The 20,614-nt window shown below is 40.2% G+C and overlaps 1 protein-coding gene across 1 annotated transcript in view; it reads right to left on the bottom strand.

The window, feature by feature from the left end:
• Positions 1-19,405, bottom strand: part of SPTLC3 (serine palmitoyltransferase long chain base subunit 3) — a 129,016-nt gene extending 109,611 nt beyond the window's left edge. The window contains 1 exon segment of the mRNA XM_045528394.1: positions 18,882-19,405. Coding sequence (XP_045384350.1) covers positions 18,882-18,998 — 117 coding nt within the window. The 5' untranslated portion in view covers positions 18,999-19,405.
• Positions 19,406-20,614: the final 1,209 nt, after the last annotated feature.

The following is a 20,614-nucleotide window of genomic DNA, read 5'->3' as shown; positions in this document are numbered from 1 at the left end:
TTTTTTTTCTATCGTATAGGTCTATGAAATCCTAGTCTGGATTCCACTGAGCTGAATAACCAGGTATCAGCTCTCTGAGCTTTCACACTTTGTGAACAGAAACTTCTGGTCCTATTGAGAAATATGTTGCTAAGACCTAAAAAAAATCAGATAATACAGTTCTCTGAGATCTGAGATCCATTCTGCCATTATTATTCTAATGTTTGAGAAGATCTAGAGCCAAGTTTCTTTAGGATTAATTATCAAAGTAGGTGGCTGAAAAACATGTCATGTTGCAAGAACCCATAAGTTCCAACCATGTCATCAATGTCATTGAGTTGAGCAAGTTCAGCAAAGGAACCTTGCTGGATTTAGATGCAAGCATTCATTATGCCAGGTTTTCGAAAATGGAGTTGAGGCTGGTCATAGACTCGGAGGAAGGTAATTTCAAGGAATATATATCCTGTATGACATAAAGATGTGAAGACAGAGGTAAATGATTTTTAAAAGAGATTTGTAGGAAGTTTCGCTATCTGATGTGCCCCGTGAAATTACTTTGCTGCCTAGCTATAGAAATCTAAGGTAGAAACTAACATTATTCTTCAAAGACTTTTAGAATTGTATGGATTTTTTTTAAAAAAAATTTTACTAAGACTGACTCCCAAAACTGTTCTTTGAGCAAGTATAATAACAAAAATGACATTTTGTGCATGTGTGTGTGTGCGTGCATGCTGAATTAAACTACTGAAGGACAGAGGCTCTGATTTTTTCACTTCCTGCCCGTTCTTACAAGGAGCAGTTGGTGGAGTTGCATGTACTGAATAAGGACTTGATAAATGTCTACTGCAGCCAGTCCTTTGAGACATTCCTGAACAGAGTCAGCATGTCTAGGATTGTTACCTAGCCCTGTCGCCAACATCCTTGTGGCTTTGGGGTTAAAAACTGGTTATGTGTTAAAAAAAATCATTGTCTTCATTTTGGATTCCCCAGAAGCAGACCCTGTGTAAAGGATTCAAATGCAACTTGTTTATTTGGAAGGTGATCCCAGGAAGCACTAGTAGGGGTAGGGGAGAATGAGGCAGGGAAGGAAAGGAAACCAGTGAATGGTGTGCTCTTAAGGAAGTTACCAGTGTGGACAGGTGGAGCTCCGTTCTACTGGGGACTGCAAAAGACAGTGTAGAACACACCTAAGAGTTACCTTTCCTGAGGGAAAGGGAGCCCTCCAGCTCCCATCAGTCAATGGTTGAGGGCTGGTTGGGTGAGGGTCGGGGAGGTCGGTTGAGGGCTGGTTGTTGATTTTACAGAGCTTCTGGCCTACTGCCCACAGGGTAAAATAGGCTCCAGGGAGCCAGAGAAAGTCCTCAGACAAAGGGCATGGAGTTCCTTGGAAATGAGGCCATGCACATAGAAATTGTTAAGAAGCCAAGAGCAGAAGTGGACATGGCACCAACAGAACATGGCACCAACAGGATCTTAATTTCATCATTACACATTCTTTAGACCTAACATTTATCTCTTTATATTATTATTCTCTAATATTCAATTTGTTTTCATTTTAAGACTTGCTGTTTTTCATTCACATATATTTCCGTCACCATGTGTTAAAGGCTTCTGCAGGCCAACCCTCCTGTCATATTCTGGCACTATTTATTTCATCAAAGAAAGGGTAGGGAGAGAAATAAGGCAGATTCCTGCAAGGGCCAACATAAATATTAATAATAGTGCACCTTTCTGGAGGATTTCCTCTGGTGCCTGGCACTATTCTAAAGCTTTGCATGCATTCATTACCTTACTGATTTCTCACAAAACCCCTATGGGGTAGACACTACTAGTATTCTCATTTTCCAGATGAGAAAACTGAGGCACAGAGATGTTAAGCTGCTTGCCCATGGTCACAGAGCTATCAGTGTGAACCTGGGATTCAAGTCCAGGAAGTGTGAAGGGGAAGCCCTGCTCACAACCGCTATGTTGTATGCAGGTTACCAGGGTGTCAGGGCTGCGGAATAAAGCAACAGGTTACATGATAGTAGGAGTCAGAAGATCCTGGTTCCACTAACTGCCAGCTGTATAGGTGATTATCTGATTTCTTCAAACCTTCGTTCCTTATATATGAAATCTGAAAGCCTATTATAATGATTGACCATATTTCAAAAAGGATAAACAAATAGTAGGAAAGGAGTGCCTTGACTTCTGACATGAGACATATATAATTTTGCAATATTAATTTTGAAATGGAGACTAAAGAAATTTGTAATAGCAGATACCACTTTACGGGTCATCAAACTACTTTAGTCCCTGGTCTTGTCTTTAGCAGGTTGAGGTTTCAAAAAAATGCAACTTCCCTGGAAGAATAGGTAGACCTGTGATAAAGATATAGCAAAAATGTTGTTTGTAGAATCTAGGTGGTAGGTATATAAGTGTTTACTGTGGAATTCTTTAAATTTTTCTGTAAGTTTGCAAATGTTCACAATAAACTGTTGGAGGAAAAGGCACTTTGCCTAGTGATAAAAATGTAAGTCCTGGGACCTGCCTGCATTGCTAATTAGATGTTCAATCTTATGCAAGTCTGCTTAATTTCTGTATGACTGAATTTGTTCATATAAAAAATGAGGATAGTAACAGTATCAACTGCATGTGGTTGTTTTGAGGATGAACTGAGTTAGTATGTGTAAAGTTCTTAGCATGGAGTACAATGTAAAAGTGTTAAATAAAATTTTAAAAAGTCATCTCATACATAGGGTTGTTGGTGGGAAATCAGATCTTATTGGATTTTCTTAGACATTCAAATCTGAAAATGCAGAGTTTTATTAGTAGCCGATGACAGGCCTACAAACCCCGAAGGATTAGTCATTTTCCCTCTAATCTGGGCATATTTCATCTCCTGATAAGAGGCAGCAGGAATCATCTGGATGAATTAACAATATTTAATTTCTAATTTCATTTTCTTCAAAAAGTTCCACTTGCTTAAAGCATGCTCCCTACTGCCAAGCTTAGAGTATATTATATGTAATATCTGAATGTCAATATAGAAGCATGTAGCTACCTGCTCACACAAAATAATCTAGTGATTTAGTAATTTTTAAAAAGATGGTAGAGAATAGTAGCCATGTTCCCCAACAAATGCTGGGAAACCTGTAAATTGATTATTAAGAGGTGTGTACTTGGAAGTTTACAAAGAAGGCTGTGGATCATATAAGCAGGACTTTTTTAGTCTTTTAAAGAACTAGGCATACAAAAAATAATGGTGAACTAGCACCTCTTCTTATATTATCCTGGATAGAGCTGGAGCCCATTCTACTAAGTGAAGTATCACAAGAATGGAAAAACAAACACCACGTATGTTCACCATTAAATTGGTGAGATGTATATAGCCTGAGCCTTGGGTCACTCCAATGTTTAAAGGTCAATGAGAGGAGGAAGAGCCAGGAATAGAAACCACAAAGGAACAGCTAGTGACAAAGGAGGAAAATGGAGCATCATATCCGGGAAGCCAAGAAAAGAAAGGGCTTTAATGCTGCTGACAGGCCAAGTAAAATGAGAGTTAAGAAGTCATCACTTGATGATGGAATTCACAGGTTTATGACTATCATTTACAGAGCCTCTGTTATATACCAAGCACTGTACTGATCAGTCTTCTAATAGTGGTAGAGGAGAAAGATGACGGCAGGTGAACTTCAATAGATAATAATCATTTATTTACTGAGTACCTACTGTATGCAATCCCATTTGATCTTTACCATAGCCTTGCAATGAATTGAAGACAGCAAGTTGCCTGTCCAATATGTCTAAACAGCAAATGGCAGAGCTGGGAGGGGACCAGGCAGCAGTGAGGCAGCCATATTGTTGTTGTGGGCTCAGGACACGGGTCCCAGGGAGCCAGTGCCAGAGTAGTGCTGCACCCGCCATGGCCTCTGCTGCCACCTCTGCCTCCACCAACTCGGGCATTTTTGGTGGCCACACTGGACCTGGGCAGCAGGAGCACCAGGAGCTTTTCCAGAAATGGCAGAATCTCACCTCCGAGGGTGCCGCCAAGCTCCTGCTGGACACCTTTGAATACCAGGGCTTGGTGAAGCATACAGGAGGCTGCCACTGAGGAGTTTGAGTTTGAAGTTTGGGCCTCAACAGACTTACTCCTCTTTGCAGCATTTGCAAGAAGAAGCTACCAAAAAGTGAGTAAGGCTGTATGGGCTGACAGGACCCCTGGACTTGCAAAAAGAATTTAAATTCCCCATACCAATGAGTATAGATTTGTGTCGGATCTACGTGCCATTAATGAATGCTATTATACAAGCGAGCATGAATGGTACTCGGTCACATTTGAATTACAGGGTTCTGAGATTAGGATGACCTGACAACACTACTGGACTATGTTGCCTCAGGGGGTTAAAAATTCTCCTACCCTGTTTACTGAGAGCCTAGCGAGGGACTTGTGGAACCTGCAATAGGACCAATGGATTCTTTTCCCAAAAATAAGACCACTGTGTGGGTTCCTAGCAATGACAGGGTTCTGTCACATCTGGATCCCAAACTTTGGACTAACACCAAAGTCCTTGTATGAGGCCCTTAAAGAGACAGATATGCAGCCGCTGATCTGGACCCTGGACTGTGAAAATGCCTTTGAAAACCTAAAACAGAGTCTAATGACTGCCCCCACTTTGGGGTGGCCTGACTTGCAAGAAAAATTTAAATTATATATTCATGAAAAACAAGGAATGTACCTTAGAGTCTTAGTACAGAGCTGGAAGACATCCCCCAGCCAGTGACATACTTGTCAAAGCAACTGGACGATACTGTGAGAGTGTGGCGTCCTTACCTCCGGGCAGTAGCAACTACCTGTGACTTGTTATTAGAGACTATGTCTGCTCTCAATACTGCCACCCTGTTACCAGCTAAAGAGAATGTGCTTAAAAACAATCCAAAGACAAAAAAGAGACCTGCTGTCAATGACTGACAAGTTGATTTTGGTCAGATGCCTAAAAAAAGTAGAAACTTGTATTAATAGATACTATTTCAGGCTGGGTAGGGACTTATCCTATGTAGTCAGAGAGAATGTCTAAAGTTATCAGAATCCACCTAAAGGAATTCATCCTGAGGTATGGGCTCCCTTCCTCCATATAGAGTGATAATAGACCCTCCTTTATATTGGAAGTAACTCAACAAGTAAACAAAATTAATCTAAAAAACCCATCCAAAGTGAGATACGGTATTGCCACTTACCCTCCTCCAGATCAAGGTAGCCCCTAAAATCAGGCTTAAATTAAGACCCTACAAAATAGTCTATGGGAGACCTTTCTTCGTACCCCAGGATAAATATGATAATACATCATAAGTAAAAAAAAAAAAAAAAAAAAAAAACAGAATAAAACAATATATCAGATACTAACCACTATACATGAGTTTGCCTCTTCCAGGTCCCTGCCCCGGTTGGAAACAGAAAAATGGAAGAAATCCTATAAAGTGCCCCCAACAACTCATACCTTGTTAAAATTGTCAAGAGTAAAACCTCAGGTCCATCACACCAGAGTAAAAAGGTGTCCCATAAAAGAGGACCCAAGTCCCCAGTGGATGGACCGGACTTTAGGTGATCTAAAGTATCTGTTTAAAAAAAAGAAAAATGTTGATATTTTTGCTAACCTTCCTTTGGTTATTTGTTCTGTCTACAGGACAGAGAGACAACTCCTTATTAAAGATTTCCCTGGCTATCGCCTCTTCTACTGATCAGATTCATTGCTGGTTTGTCATCCTAAACCTAGTCTAGTACAATCATTCCTGTATATAATTTCTAAATTCGTAAAAGCCAGTCTCTCAGATCACCTACAGAGCATGACCAATAGCTCCATACTCAGAGGCCCCGTGTTTCTTTCTTACCCAGCCCTGTATAAGGCATTGTGTGCCGGGCAACCGTGAGGACCCACAGTCCTACTAGTGTCTTAAATACCAAGCGGGGTAAAATCTCTCTTATCAGATATCCTCCCCCATTCCACCTTGTCAGTCCTCATGGTTATAGTTGTTGCTTATGCCCCTTTTCACCTGATAATCTGTTACATTCTTTATTTTTTATAAATCTGCCAAAGCTTTACAATGACACAAATAATTACAAACCTTCTATCTAAGCCATCACCCCAATCCAACAGAAACTTACTCGATGACCATGTCACCCCTCCTCCCTTAGATATATAAGGGTAAAATTGACAATGGGGAGTAGAATATGTAACAGAAGTAAGGACCTAAAAAAAGGGCCAAATATATTACAAGTTGTCTCTTTAACCACTGCCCTCCTCTTTTTGGGAATTAAAACCTGCATTCCTGCCCAAGGCTAGTAATCAGAGGGGCAGAAGAGTGTTCTTTGTACCACAGGAGATGACTCAATAGAATTTCCAGGCAGAGGTCATGAGATTATCTTCACCAGAGATGCTATAGTTAAACAGCAATAGCCCCAAATTGAAAACTCCCTTTACAAGCTCTGTATTTTTGCTTAAAGGCAAGATGACGGTATTTTTAGATTAGAGTCTCCATTCTTCTCATTTGCCGGCAAATTAATAAACTTCCTTTTCCTTTTCCTCAAACTGCTTGTCCTCGTTCTTTGTTCAGCTGTGGGGCAAGTACTGAACTTTTGGTAACTTTGGGCCCCAAACCTACTTCTATCTGATGTTAAAGCCAGTGGTCTTCCTACTATCATTCCTCCTTAAGGGGTTTACATTTCCCTGGGAATTCCTAAGGGGTACAGGGGTATGAAAAGCTACCACATAAATATCTTTCTGTGAAGTAGAGTTTTACTCAAAGTTTTATGACAGGATATTTAGTTTTATAGTAAAATAAATATGAATGTATAATAGAGTAGAATGCAAAATTCCAACCCAATTTTTAAATAAATGTCCAATTCACGTGGGGCTTGTTGCCTGAATTGCTTTGGGTTATGTGTGGTTTTCTCTCTTTGGTGGATCAGCTTGTGAATCTTTCAACGTTTCTTCTCAGGAACAATTGATTTGCTGTTTTTTCTAGTTGGGCTGTAAGTGCAGACATAGCCTAATTAATAAAGATGTTTCAGAGGTGAACTTCATAAGGAAGTAGGGAATACATACTTTCTACGTGGAAAACTGTGATTATGGAAATATTCATTTTTCAATGCAAAGTATCTATCAGCTTCTCAAAGGTATATTTGACCTCCAAAAGACTAACAAGCACAAAGCAGAGGAAGAACAGCCATGGATAACTCATAGTTAAGAGACAAGCAAGATTTGCACGTAGCTTTTTTCTTGGGCAACTTTTGAAGGCCAAGTTAGACCAAATCTAGAGAACAATGATGGTAACCAACCATCATCATTAAATACATCATCTAACAAAAAATTTGTGTGCTACTTCCTATGAGGTGTGAGCGTGGGGTTTGGCCAATAAATATTGCCACAACTATGACATTTCCACGAGCACTTTGGGACTTAATATTTGAAATTAAGTTTAGTCAAGGAAATCTAGAGTATGTAGTTAGTCATGAAGGAGCTCATAAAATTTCACCCCAATATATGACTCCTTGGTATAAAGAATATTTTGAATTAAAGGCCCTTCCAGATAAAAAGGCATTGGAAGGGGCTTTCCCTCTGTCTGCTTAAATAGGACCGACTGATCAAAAGATCAAAAAGAACAACAGACTTCCCTTCCTCCCCCGTTATCTCAATATATTGCAGAATGCAACCAGACCTGGCCCAAATCATTTAAAACATAATACCTGTCTCTCAGATTAATTTACAGGTCAATCTGTTTTCCCCCATCTATTCATTCTCCCAAGTATCTATTTGTCCTCCCTAGCCTCCTTTATTGCCCCTAAATAGAATTATCTATACTCTTCATTTTCCCCCCCTCCCCTCTAAAAGGTGTGTATAAAAACATCTGGATCCCATTGGGATACTTGGTAATCACTCTGTGATTCTCCCCATGCACGTGGTAAATAAACCTTTCTCTTATTAATCTGACTTAATTGTGAGTTGATCTTTCTGTGAACTTTTTGGGGAAAGCGCAAGTTTCCCCTCATCCCTATAGTTACAAGAATTTCTCAAACGTACACATTCCAGGATCAAGTTTTAATACAGCAAGTCAGGAAAGTGGAGATGGAAGACTCATCTATTGCATTTTAAAAATACAAAGTAAATCTAAAGTAAGGAAAGCCAAATTCCCCGAGCCATTTTTCCTAAATATTTATGAGAAAAGCCCTCTATTTACAACCTCTTAGTCTGCTTCCCTCATTCTGTTTGCCTATAGTTGAGAGGTTGCAAATCGGTGGCTAGTAGCAGTTTTTTTTTTAATCCACATGATTTGAATTTCTTTATAATTAGATGCCAACACTTAAAAGTCAGGACATTCTTCCCCACCCCTGATTTAGATTTTCAGCTTTTTAAAAAAAAAAAAAAATCAGAAAATCTGTGAAGATGGGGCCTGTTTTCTCTCATGGCAACACTGGGCTTTGTTCAGTTAAACCCTTTCTCAACACTTCCCATTGTCCCACTTAAGGTCCCGCAAGCCCCTCTGAGCTATGAAATCTCAACCTATGCTGTAATCAAACAATCTTCAATGTGACAAAACTTTTGAGGACGGCAGGATTCAGATGGCCCTATGATGGACACAGTAGATTGTAGACAATAATTTTGAATACTTCTCTGAGGTGAAACTTGCCCTTTCCCCTCAAAGTTTGCTGAAAGATCACCTCACAATTAAGGAGGATTAGGAACATAAAGGTTTATTTACCATGCACATGGGGAGAATCACAGGGTGATGACCCACTATTCCAATGAAGTTCAGATATTTTTAGACCGGTCTTTTTGGAGGGGAGGGGGAATGAGGAGTACCAGTAATTCTCTTCAGGGTTGACAAATGGTATTAGAAAGGACAAGTGGTTGGGGGAACAGATTGACTTGTAAATTAACCTGAGAGATAGGTACTGTGTTTAAAATAACTTGGGCCAGGTCTGGTTGCATTCTTGGTCAGGAGAGGATTTGGGTCAGTCCGGTTTATGCAGATAGAGGGAAAGCCCTTTCCAGTGCTTTTTGATCTCTAAAGGTCTTAATGCAAAATGCCAATAAGTCATATTTTGGGGTGAAATTTCCTGAGCTCCTTCATGTTCTTTCCAAATATTTAATCTAAATTGCAAATTATGTGGCAAATGTTTTTATTTCTAATATGGTGGCAATAGATCTTTCTTACATGAATTTATAGATTGGTATACTTTCGAATTCTCGTGAAACTCCATTAGTTCAGGCCAACTGAGACAAAGGTAGCTACATTTAGTAAAAAGATCAAAATAAGTATATTTCAAAATCAATGTAGCTGATTTCTTGCACATAATTAGGTTAACCTCAATCTGCTTCTAAGAGTGTTTCCAAAGAGAAATTTTTTCTAGGACACTTTAACAAATAGATAAAATTACTTTATAATTGGCAAATATTAACTATACTTAAAAACACGTGTTGTTTTAATTAATAAAACACCTGAACATACACACTTTCTTGGGCCAGCTCATTATTCTTCATAGACAATGCAATAAATTCCAGGCCTCTTCAGGATGAATAATTACACTCCAGATTTGGCAATGTTCAAATGGGTGTGTTTTTGCTTTGGTGATATTTGGATTCATTGTCTTTGGCTTTTCCTGCCAGACACCCATCCCTGATTAAGATTTTAAGCATACAGTCCTTATGCCAAACAAAACAAAACAAAACAAAACAGAAGTTTATAGCTTAGCGAAAGGCATCTTCGCCAAAGATAGAAGGCAAATAAATGGCCCAAACTCTTTTTTCAAAATGTAAATGCAAGCATTGAAAATGGTTTTGAAGAGAGATTCAGAATGACTTTTCTAGGCATTTTAAGGAAATATAATATCCACATGATCATTTTTTTATTGCTGTTTGATGAACCACTGCCAAACTTAAAACAGCAATCATTTGTTTGCTCAGGGATCTGGAATTTGGGCAGAGCCTAAAAGGGACAGTTTGTCTATGCTTTGTGCAGTATCAGTTGGAGCAGATAGACTCTGGAGCTGGAGGATTCACTTCCAAGACAGCTCACTCACATAGTTTGCAAGTAGGTGCTGCATTTCAGCTAGGAACAGAGCAAGGGTATCTGGTTTCTCTCCACTTGTGCTGCTTCTTGAGCTAGTGTGGCTTCCTCTAAGAACGGCAGCTGGGTTGCAAGAGTAGGTGCTCTAAAAGGACTGGGTTCAAACTGCAAGGCTTCTTATAATGGGGTCTCAGAAGTTTCAGATGGTTCCTTTTGTCACATTATTGGCCAAGTAAGTCATTAGGTCCAGGCCAGATTTGAGGGGATTAGAATTAGATTCTACCTCTCAATGGGAAATGTCCCAAAGAATTTACAAATACCTTTCATGTGCCACACCATATATCTACGATACCAGTATTACCAGAAAATATTGTACTAAGTGAAATTTCTATTCAGGGAGGCCATGTAGCCTTGAAGAAAGCTTCTGAAAGCCAGATTATTCCTAGAGCTCCGGCTAGGGCTAAGGTTGACTCTACATGACTCAGGGTCACATGGGGTTGATTTTCTTTAACTCAGTATTGTTTAACGGGAAGCATGGGTGTGGTGAGCTCACTGATGCTGTGTGTTTGTGAATGGACAATGTTGCATAGTGAAAGCTCTGACATGTCACAGTTTGGTGTCACATGTGAAGATAAACTCAAATTTTCATTAAAAACAAAAAAGCAATCAAGCAAAACAAATCCAAAATGCTTTTCACTCACAATGCCTTTTAAGGCTAAGTTCAGTTGGCCCCTTCTCTGTGGAGAGAGTTATAAATCTTACTCTTAAGAACAGCTTGTATTTAAAGAGGTAGTGTAGCCTAAGGGATAAGAATTTAGGTTCTAGTTGACCTGGTTTTTTTTTTTTTTTTTGAGACAGAGTGTCACTTTGTTGCCCGGGCTAGAGTGAGTGCCGTGGTGTCAGCCTAGCTCACAGCAACCTCAGACTCCTGGGCTCAAGCAATCCTACTGCCTCAACCTCCCGAGTAGCTGGGACTACAGGCATGTGCCACCATGCCCAGCTAATTTTTTTTTCTATATATATTTTAGTTGGCCAGCTAATTTCTTTCTATTTTTAGTAGAGACGGGGTCTTGCTCTTGTTCAGGCTGGTCTCGAACTCCTGACCTTGAGCGATCCACCCCCCTCGGCCTCCCAGAGTGCTAGGATTACAGGCATGAGCCACCGCGCCTGGCCAAACCTGGTTTTGATACTTCTAATCTGGTGACCTTGATTAAGTTACTACAGCTTTCTGTTTCTTTACCTTTAAAATGGGTCTGATAATAATACATCATAGCAATATTGTGAAAGGATGAATGTAAAGCACTCACAATGCCTGGCACTTTGAAAAAACTCAATATATGTTAGGATTATTATAATTATTATTTTCTTGATTATCTCCCAATTTTTTTTCCTACAGGCTAACATGTTTTAGGAAAGGTAGTACAAAGTTCTTGAATATTTGCAGTCACAATGAAAGCATAAACCCCCTTTTTTCCTTAAATGTTATTGATATCTTAAACAACTGGTATTATGTTCAGTTGTTAAAATAAGAGTCTCTAGACCAATTTTAATGGAAAGTAGATAATCCCATGGGATCTTGGACAGTTGTTGGTGTAAAAGGAAGTTGGCTTAAAGTAGATGGTCTAGAGTTTGTGACCTATTAATAATTTTCTTCTAGCTGTTTGACCTTGGGGAAGTTACTTGTGTTCTCAGAGCCTCAGTTTCCTCATCTTTACAAACATGGCTAATATCCATTTGGCAATATTATTATGAGAATTAAATGAGGCAAATTATATAAAAGAGACCTGGCATGTAGCAGCTACCGACAATGGTATTTATTAGCATTACCACTATTATTGAATGGACCAGAATATTTAGATTATTCAAACCAATCTTCAACTTGATTTTGTACTTTATAGACACAAACTGAAAGAATGGACTTTTCTTTCCCTTCTTTTGGAAACTGATCCTAGTATATGCCTTTCCTAACTTCTCTTCCCTTCTTTCTCTTTCCTTTCTTTACCTTCTGTATTTTCATTTGTACTTCCTTCATTTCTTTTGCCCATTATTTTTCCTTTGGTTTTTGGATTTTTCCTGTATTGGTCTCTAAAAGTTCTTTATATAGTAAGAAATTTGCATCTTATGATATGAACTGCAAACATTTTCCTGGTCTGTAATTTGCCTGTTGATTATTTCATCGTGTTATTTTTGTTCTGTTTTAGCCATTCAGAAAGAAATGTTTGATTTTTATGTATTCAAATTCTTGATCTCTCCTTTTGTGGTTCCAGGGTGTTATATCATAGTTATGAAAAATTTTCCATGTAAATATTATTTAAAAATCTATACTTTTAATACTTTTATGGATTAATTTTAATAATTACATATAACATTTATCTGTACATTCATGTGCTAACATAAAACCATTCTAATTCTTTTGTTGTGTAACATGATTTACTAGTTGGTAGTACTAATCTCCCCTCATTATTGTTTTTCAAAATTCTTTCATTTATTCTTGCATATTAATTTTACATAGAAACTTTATAGTCATTTGCATGACTCAAAAATGTGTTATTTTACTTACTGGGCTCACATTAACTTAGGCAGAATTAACATATTTTTCATCTTGAGTCTTTCTATCCATGAGTATTGTATGTCCTTTCACTTATTCCAGTTTTCTTTCATGTACCTCAGTATCATTGTAGTGCTCTCTTCAAATTGATTTTTACTTCGCTTAAATCTATGTCCAGGTCCTTAATGTTTCTGGTGCTATTGTAAAGGGCTTTTCATTTCAATTACATTTGGCAATTGATTTTTATTCATTACCCTCTATGGTGTCTTTTTCCATAGAAAGTTTTAGATTCTTTATATAGTTAAAATTCACTAAATATTTCGTGGTTTCTGCTTTTTCATCTTGCTTGAATGCAAAGGGAGCAAATTATGGCAATAATATTCAGCCTTGATATATCCCTTTTCTTCTTTGGCAAGCACAGTGGGTAAGCTTTGTTTATGTTGCTTAATAGCATAATCTTCTATGATGATTATCCCAGCAAATCAGGGCTAATCCATAAACCATGCTCTAAAAGTCACCAGAAATAAAACTCATGTAGTCTGAGAAAGCCACATCTGGTCATGTCAATTCTCTTCTCAAACTTCCATCACTCACAAATATATTTGGCTATAGCAGACACTCTTGGTGGTGCATCATGACTCTCTTTCACATTCTGAAAAATTTTTCCTGCAAGCACCTGTAGCTCAGATGGGGGCTTTCTCTCAAGAGTGTGCTCAGCCCCACTTGTGGAAAGACTACAAGTGCTATGTGATTAATGTCCCTGAGAGTGTTCCTCAACCGAGGATGGACAGGAGTTGGTTATATACACCCAAGTTTTTTCTTGTGCTTTCACTGGGACAACTTTGAGACATGTTCTGCACCATCGCCCAGATGTCCCTAACAAGTCTGAGCCCCAGTTGCTGATGGTGGTAACCTATTCATGGTTAACAGGTGGTAAGCCTGTTTGTCAACTTCTTTCCCTTCTGTGCCTCAATGTGTCATTTTTCCACTGTGCATCCTGGAAATTTCTTGCACTCATCTCCTCATTTCTGGGTCTGTTTCTTGGGGAATATAAGCTAAGACAAAGGCATTTTACAGTCTTTTTCCACCTGCGTCTCTCCATTAAACATCTTAAACTTAGTACCATTAACCCATCTTTCACTGCCCAAACATGTAATGCTCTGATATTTTGTATCTTTTTAATAGTCTTTCCCTCTGCTAGAAGGCCTTTCCATGATTATATGCCTGGCTACTCTGCTTTTAAGACTTAGGTCAAACGTCATTCTCTCTGGAGTGACTTCTTTGCCTTCCCAGCGTAGGTCAAATGCCCATTCCTCTGTGTTCCCATGCAAGGCCTATAGATCTCTACTGTGATGGACCATTTCCAAAGATGGTAACAGTAGTCCCTCCAATCCCTCACAACCTTTTGCAATGTGACTTTGCAGCTCCTCTCATTAAGAAGCAGAGTCTGTTTCCACTCGTCTTGCATCTGGGCTGGACTGTGACTGGCTTTGACTGCCGAAGGTAGCAGAAGTGTGCCTAGGACATAAGAAGCCTTGCAGATTCCATTTTCCGTCTCTTAAAAGACAGCTATCCTGTAAAGAAGCTTGGGCTACTCTGCAGAGAAATGAGAGACCACATGCAGAGGATGGCCTTGCAAAGAAGACATGAAGTGGCCTGGGCAACAGCCAGCACCAAGATCCAAGACAGGTGAGCACGGCCATCTTGGATCCTCAGGGAAATACCATGTGGAGCAGAGAAGAGCCATCCCCACCACACCCTGCCTGAATTCCTGGCTCAAAGCAATCACGAACAATGCAGTAGTTCTTTTAAGCCATTGAGTTTTGGGCAACATTTATTAAAGTACTTACCACTAAATGCTAAAATTGCTTGTTTACTTGTCTGTCTTTACCATTTAGACTGAGAACTATTTACAAATGGAGAGAGAATAATTTCATCTTTATGACTGCAGCACCTGACACACAGGAATGCTTTACAATGATGAGCCTGTAAAAAACAGGGACTCCTCACGGAGATCACAGAGAAGCCTTATCATATTAGGAATTGTTTTAGGGAAACAGGAGCCAAGAAATAAAAGGTGTCAGAGGATGGTTGAGGAAGACAATAGGAAATTCAGAGCAATTGAAAGGGATCTCCAAACCTCTTTTAGTTTATGAATTCTCCCAATAATTGGTAAGAAAATTGATCTCTATTTTAATCAGTTGCACAGCCTAAGTGAGCCCCACAAACCCTGGTATTTACAATGGCCTGTTAGGCAGCTACCACTCTGTGCAATTAAACTATCAATCATGGGTCTCACTCTGTAGAAGAAGTTTATACCGTAACAGAGGAGTAGTTGTATCAGGACATTGCTGACCTCAAGAGGATATGGAAAGGTGGGGAAGCAGAAGTTCAGCTTAAATGGTTCTAGAACTAGAAAGGATTGCCATAATCATCTGGTTTAGTTCTTTCTCTTCATCCAGCATCTGCTGAGCACCACCTCGGCCACAGCACTCTCTCTTCCTCTCCCTATGATGGAGCCTCACTAAATTGAGAAAAGTTTCTTGAAAGTCCTATAATCTGTTGTGCCTCACTATTTTTGCATTTTTTGTTGCTCCTTCCTACAATGCTTGATGACATTTCTTATGCTCTTTATCTAGCAACTCCTACATTTCTCTCTAGTGCTCCCTTCACTTTGTTGCTTCATTCAGTCCTCAGAAATAAGCTCCCCATGTTCTCTGCCATTGCCAGTGTCTCAAAACTCAATTTCAGTTTCCCCTGCTCTGTGAGGCTGTCAATGACCACCTCAACCTGTGGTTTCCTAGAAATTGGTGGAAAAGGAATGGCTTTGGAGCAACATGGATTTGCATTCAAATCCTGGCCATGCTGATTATCATTCTGCACAAGTTCCTTAATGATTGATTTTCCTCATCTGTATAATGGGCATGATGCTACCACTTCATGGGGCTGTTGTGAAGACACAGGAGACATTTACATAAAGTGCTTAGCCCATCCTGGTACACAGCAGAACAATGATATATGTTATTTTTTCCTCCTCTCTAATTTCTGGTACATAATATCTATACCACTCATTTGTCCTCAAATCATATCTGTTTTTGACAGCTCTTGTTCTTGCACTAGCATTTAACTTTGTTGTTTTAATTTTGACACAGGCTTTCTCTTAATAGCTGAATCGTCAACTTTTTATTTATCTTTACGTGTTCCAAGAATAACAAACTCTTAATAAATGTCGGTGAAAGAGTGAAGGAATGATGGAAAAAAAAAAAAACCCTCTTAGGGCTCACTACCCTCTACCTGGTAATGTTACATAACTAAGGCCAAGAACTCAATAAACTTTAATTAGAGTAACTCTAACTCCAGAACATTTTTTGTTTTCCAGCAAAAGAAGAATTAGGGAAAACCTTACAAATGTTTCTTTATCCTGCAGTTTCAGTTTAATAGAATAAAATGCAGATCCCATTCTCTTAACAAAACTACTCCCAGCATTATAAGCAATGAAGAGAGAAGGTCTGCCCTCTAGGTTCAGGTTTTTCTAATAAAAATTTGTGGCCAGGTAAAAAATAATCACTGGGAATTAAAAAGCAATTATGTGGATAGTCATTACAAACTAATTGTATGGAATTAAGCAATAGAAAGTTCCTATTCAATAGGAAAATTACCAATTCCATAGACAATTATAAGAACTATCAAACTTATGGATTAAGATATTAAGGGCTCTGTAATGTGAATATGCTCATGAGGAGGGAGAATGAATCCTCTAGTACAAGAGTATATTCTGTTAGAAGTAAAAGGTAGGATGACACATTAGAAGTAAACAGAGAAATGGGCTTAATCTGTGATGAAAACCAGTTTCAGTACATCTTCAGGGCATATGGGGTTTAAAGGAGAAAAAAAAAAAAAAAAACCAGGCGATATGGTCAAGCTCCAAAAACCTCCAGAAAGGAACTCTAGATGATTTCTAGAAAGTCCTGGCCCCTTGCCAGAATTGAGATGGGAAAAGCAAACCTGCATGTCAGCTCCAGACAGAGTATTGACACCAGCCTTCCCTGCAAGGAAAGGGAAGGAGGATTCCCCAGCAACTGCCTAGCAGTGATTTTCACATTGTTTGTTATGCAGGGGAAACCTTTGTCAACAGAATCTTAGGCGGCACCCCGATATACAAAAGAAATAACTGTGTTGCTGTGTGGTTGCAAGTAAGCAGGAAGAGTGAGGGGACCTTTGTAGGAGCTGGTAGGATTTCAGAGGCTGCACCGTGGGACCTTAGGCCACGCAGAACATGTTTGGAAGACCACCAGCCTAGGGTGTCTGTAAGCCTTGACAGATTGCTTTTATCAACAGGCAAAGTTTTTTTGTTTTTTGTTTTTTGGTCAAGACTTAGTTTGTTAAAGGGCCCAATATAAAATGGAGTAAAACTAGTGGCTGAGTGTTTTTAGCATGAGAATAAAGACAACTTCATCACAACACGGAGGGGGAAAATAAGCCCTTGTCTTCCCTATTCCACTATGATCTCAGCGGGGTTTATTCTTTTTGGAAAGTATTTTTAAAGCCATAATTGATGCTCTCAGTGGAAGCCAATTTCAACTTAGTAACACCTAAATATGTCCAAGCCAATAGGCTCTGGATGGCCCTTCAGAAAGAGCTGTCAGAAAAAGCAACAGCAGTCTTGATATTTTCAGCTGCTTTTAGGGAAGTCTCAATGTCCAAGGATATTAACAGGCTTGTCGGTGCCCTTAGTAATGAACCTTTATGATTTTGGGTTCCATCTTTACTTGGGAGTGGTTGTATCTATGTTTCTAACCTCAAACACTAGAATGTGATCATAAAACCAGGATCAAATATAGAAAGGAAAGAAAAGTTATGATGGCATCTCTGCCCAAATGAGAGCCCTCAGGGACAGAATGATCCCAAGGGTGAGTAGGCGAGTAGCCAATGAGTTACAGGCATTTCGGGGGCAAGGAACATCTTGGGCAGTGGTCTGAATTGACATTTAGTGATGACGAATACGTGGTGGACATTATTGCAATTTCCCTCATGCAAAGGACAGGAGTTGAACACTTTCTCTTCACATTGTTCCAGGTTTCAGTTCATTAGCTGGGAGAAGCCAGGACCAAGATATCTGGTTGACACTTCCCAGGCTACAGCAATGCCTTTTGCTAAGAGAGGAATACAATTTGGGGGCCATCGCCTTTTTACACACAGCCCAGGCTCCAGAGCACCTCCAGCTTCTCCCTATTGGGCCCATTCATTGAAGTGACTGTGTGTGGGACTCGCCTTGGCCAGCCCCACCCGTCCTGTGACGTGAGAACAACTCGCCTTACCCCTGGGCAGGTGCCGGCTCTCCAGGATGATCAAATGATGGAGGATTGCATGGGCTTCCCTGGGTGGCTTGCCATTTCCCAACAGGGAGGCTACCTGTTTGCCTGCTCAAGTTTGCTTATGAGGCAGGTGAGCTTACCCTGCTGCTCAAAGCAGAGCAGCAGGGCATCCTGTGGGAAGTGGGGAACTGCCTTCATAGGAGGGCCTCTCAGACCCAGGCTCCCTCTTGGAATAAGCTGACAACATTTCTTGAGTTCTTCCTCCTCCTCCTCAGCACATCCCTCAAACATTCCGACACAGCAGGAGCAAAAAAAAAAAAAAGTGTCAAGTGGGAAAACACTTAAAAGTCTGTTTAAAATATGTTTTGGTTTCTCTGTGCAGTGTGTCACAATAAGCCATGTTTTCTGAAGAGTTTTGGAAAGGAATGTCTGTGATGTCAAATTCCAAAGGACTCTGGCCTCAAGTCAAATTGTGAGCTATGACAATGCTCCACTGAACACCAAAAACAACTCGCCTTTCAACCAGAGAGGCATTTCTCGTGTCCCTGGGAAGAATGCCATCTCCACCACTCCACCACATCATCTCAGCGAAATGCATTTTGACTTCCTCTTTTCCCTCTGAAGCATTACGAGGGTGGCAGTTCTCCCGATGGACTGAAATGTAGCCGAAGAGTTGGAGCCTTCACAATCCTGCCCCCGCAAAATGCTCGAGAGTAAACAAAACTCTTGTAGGTATGTTTGTCTTTTAGGAGGTCTAATGCTGTGTGCATCCTCTCTTGTACATTAAGGAGAAATTTTAAAAAAAAATTTCTCCTTAATCCACATCTAAACTTTTTGGTAACCAAGCATTTGATACATGCTGAAGTGAAGAATCAAAACACATAAAAACACCCCTAAGAGGAACATTAAGTTAGGACAGCCTGAAACAGCTTAACAAAGAAATATTGAAACATTCTGGCCATGCAGAGCAGGGTGACGGGGGGAGTGTCTCTTACCTGGGCTTCTTTCACTATTCCATTCCCGGTGCAGTCTCCGCTTCCAGAGCCATTGCTCTGCTTCTGGTTTTTGTGAAGGTTCCCGTTGTAGACTGGACCACCTCCAGGATTAGCCATTGGCGTGCAGTGATAGAAACCCGGCAGGTTTTCCTTCAGAGGTCTCCGCAGGCTTTAGTTTCCAGGAGTATGAGGGGATGGGATGAAACGCTTTGGGGCCGAGCCCTTAAAGGAATCTTACCAATCAGGTTTTTCCAGAAGAAGAGCAGCGGCCTATCTATTTGCCAGATCTTTGAAACCAAAAACAAACTGTTAACCTTTACAGTCCTCAACGCCACTCAGCATGTGAATTCCATGGCAACAAACCTGCTTCTAAAACTGCGAAGGAGATCGCTCCTGCTGGCTCCTCCGGAGGACTCAGGAAACTGGGGAGTGAACCACCCAGTGGCAAAGTGTTGAGGAGGCGGGCTGGGAGATAGAGAGTCTTTTAAAGACACACACACACACATACACACACACACACACATACACACACACACATACACACACACACACACACACACACACACACACGGAGTTCTCTAAGTACAGCCAGTTCTGATTGACCTCTTCCCCTGCTCCCTCTCTCCTGCACATAATTACGGTTTTTGATTGCAAACCAAGCTCAGAAGGCCAGATTTCATTTTGCTGTAAAATAACATCCGAGGGCTAGAGGAGTGGGGGGAAAGGGAAGTTATTGTTTAATGGGTACAGAGTTTCAACTGGGGCAGATGAAAAAGTTACTGTGATGGATCATTGCACAACAATGTGAGTGTACTTAATGCTACTGCACTGGATATTTAAAAATGATTCCATGATTTAAAAATGGTTAAAGAAAATAACAAACAAACAACATTCAAAACCCACCTAACGTTATAACCTGTGATGTAATGAGGGGTAGTAACCCATCCAGAATTCTAGTAAGACAGCGGATTTGGTTTCTCATCATGATTGCATTATCTTTATCAAGTGACTTTGGGGGAGCCATTTACCCTCTTTATGCCTCAGTTTTTCCACCTATAAAGTGAGACAAATCATTTTGGTGGACTAATGTTTCCTGGGGTGGTAGGAAAGTCATGCTGTGGCTTGGCTTTGTTACTGACGTGTGTGTTTTTATGCAGATGATGACTGCAGGGTCCCAGTCCTGAACCACCGTGGCTGGGTTACTCATTAACTCTTACTCTCTCAATGCACCAATCATCAGAGGTCTGTTTCTTCCTATTACCATCAAATGGCACTGTGGTGACACGGTTTATTGGAGAGTGTCAATCATTTGCAGTCTCTTGAGTCTTCCCAAGCCTATCCTCCTGTTTTTCCTAAATCAAGACTTCTTTAACATCAGACACACAGAAAAGAAGCCCATTTATTGGAGCAATAGACAAAAACAAAGAAACAAACAAGAGCAAAAAGTCAGAAATGGTCTCTATTTCCAGAGCCTCGTTTCCTGGTTCCCAGCTCCCTTGGGCAGGGTTTGGTTGCACTCCAGAATGATGTGGCTTTCAGAGGAGGACAAGATGCTTCAGATAACCATGATCTGCATACATGAGGATCCCCATTTTTTCCCTCCCAGGGAGTGCTGGAGGAATAAGACACGGTCCTTGGACTAAGTAAAGAGATGGCCTTAATACCAAGTGCGTCCAGCCCCATTTGTGTCTCAAGCTCAGAATTTTTATTGCATTTCTCCTAACCGTTGTCAG

Source organism: Lemur catta, chromosome 17, assembly GCF_020740605.2.
Source record: "Lemur catta isolate mLemCat1 chromosome 17, mLemCat1.pri, whole genome shotgun sequence".
Taxonomy (NCBI): Eukaryota; Metazoa; Chordata; class Mammalia; order Primates; family Lemuridae; genus Lemur; species Lemur catta.
This window is presented reverse-complemented; position numbering and strand designations above follow the sequence as displayed.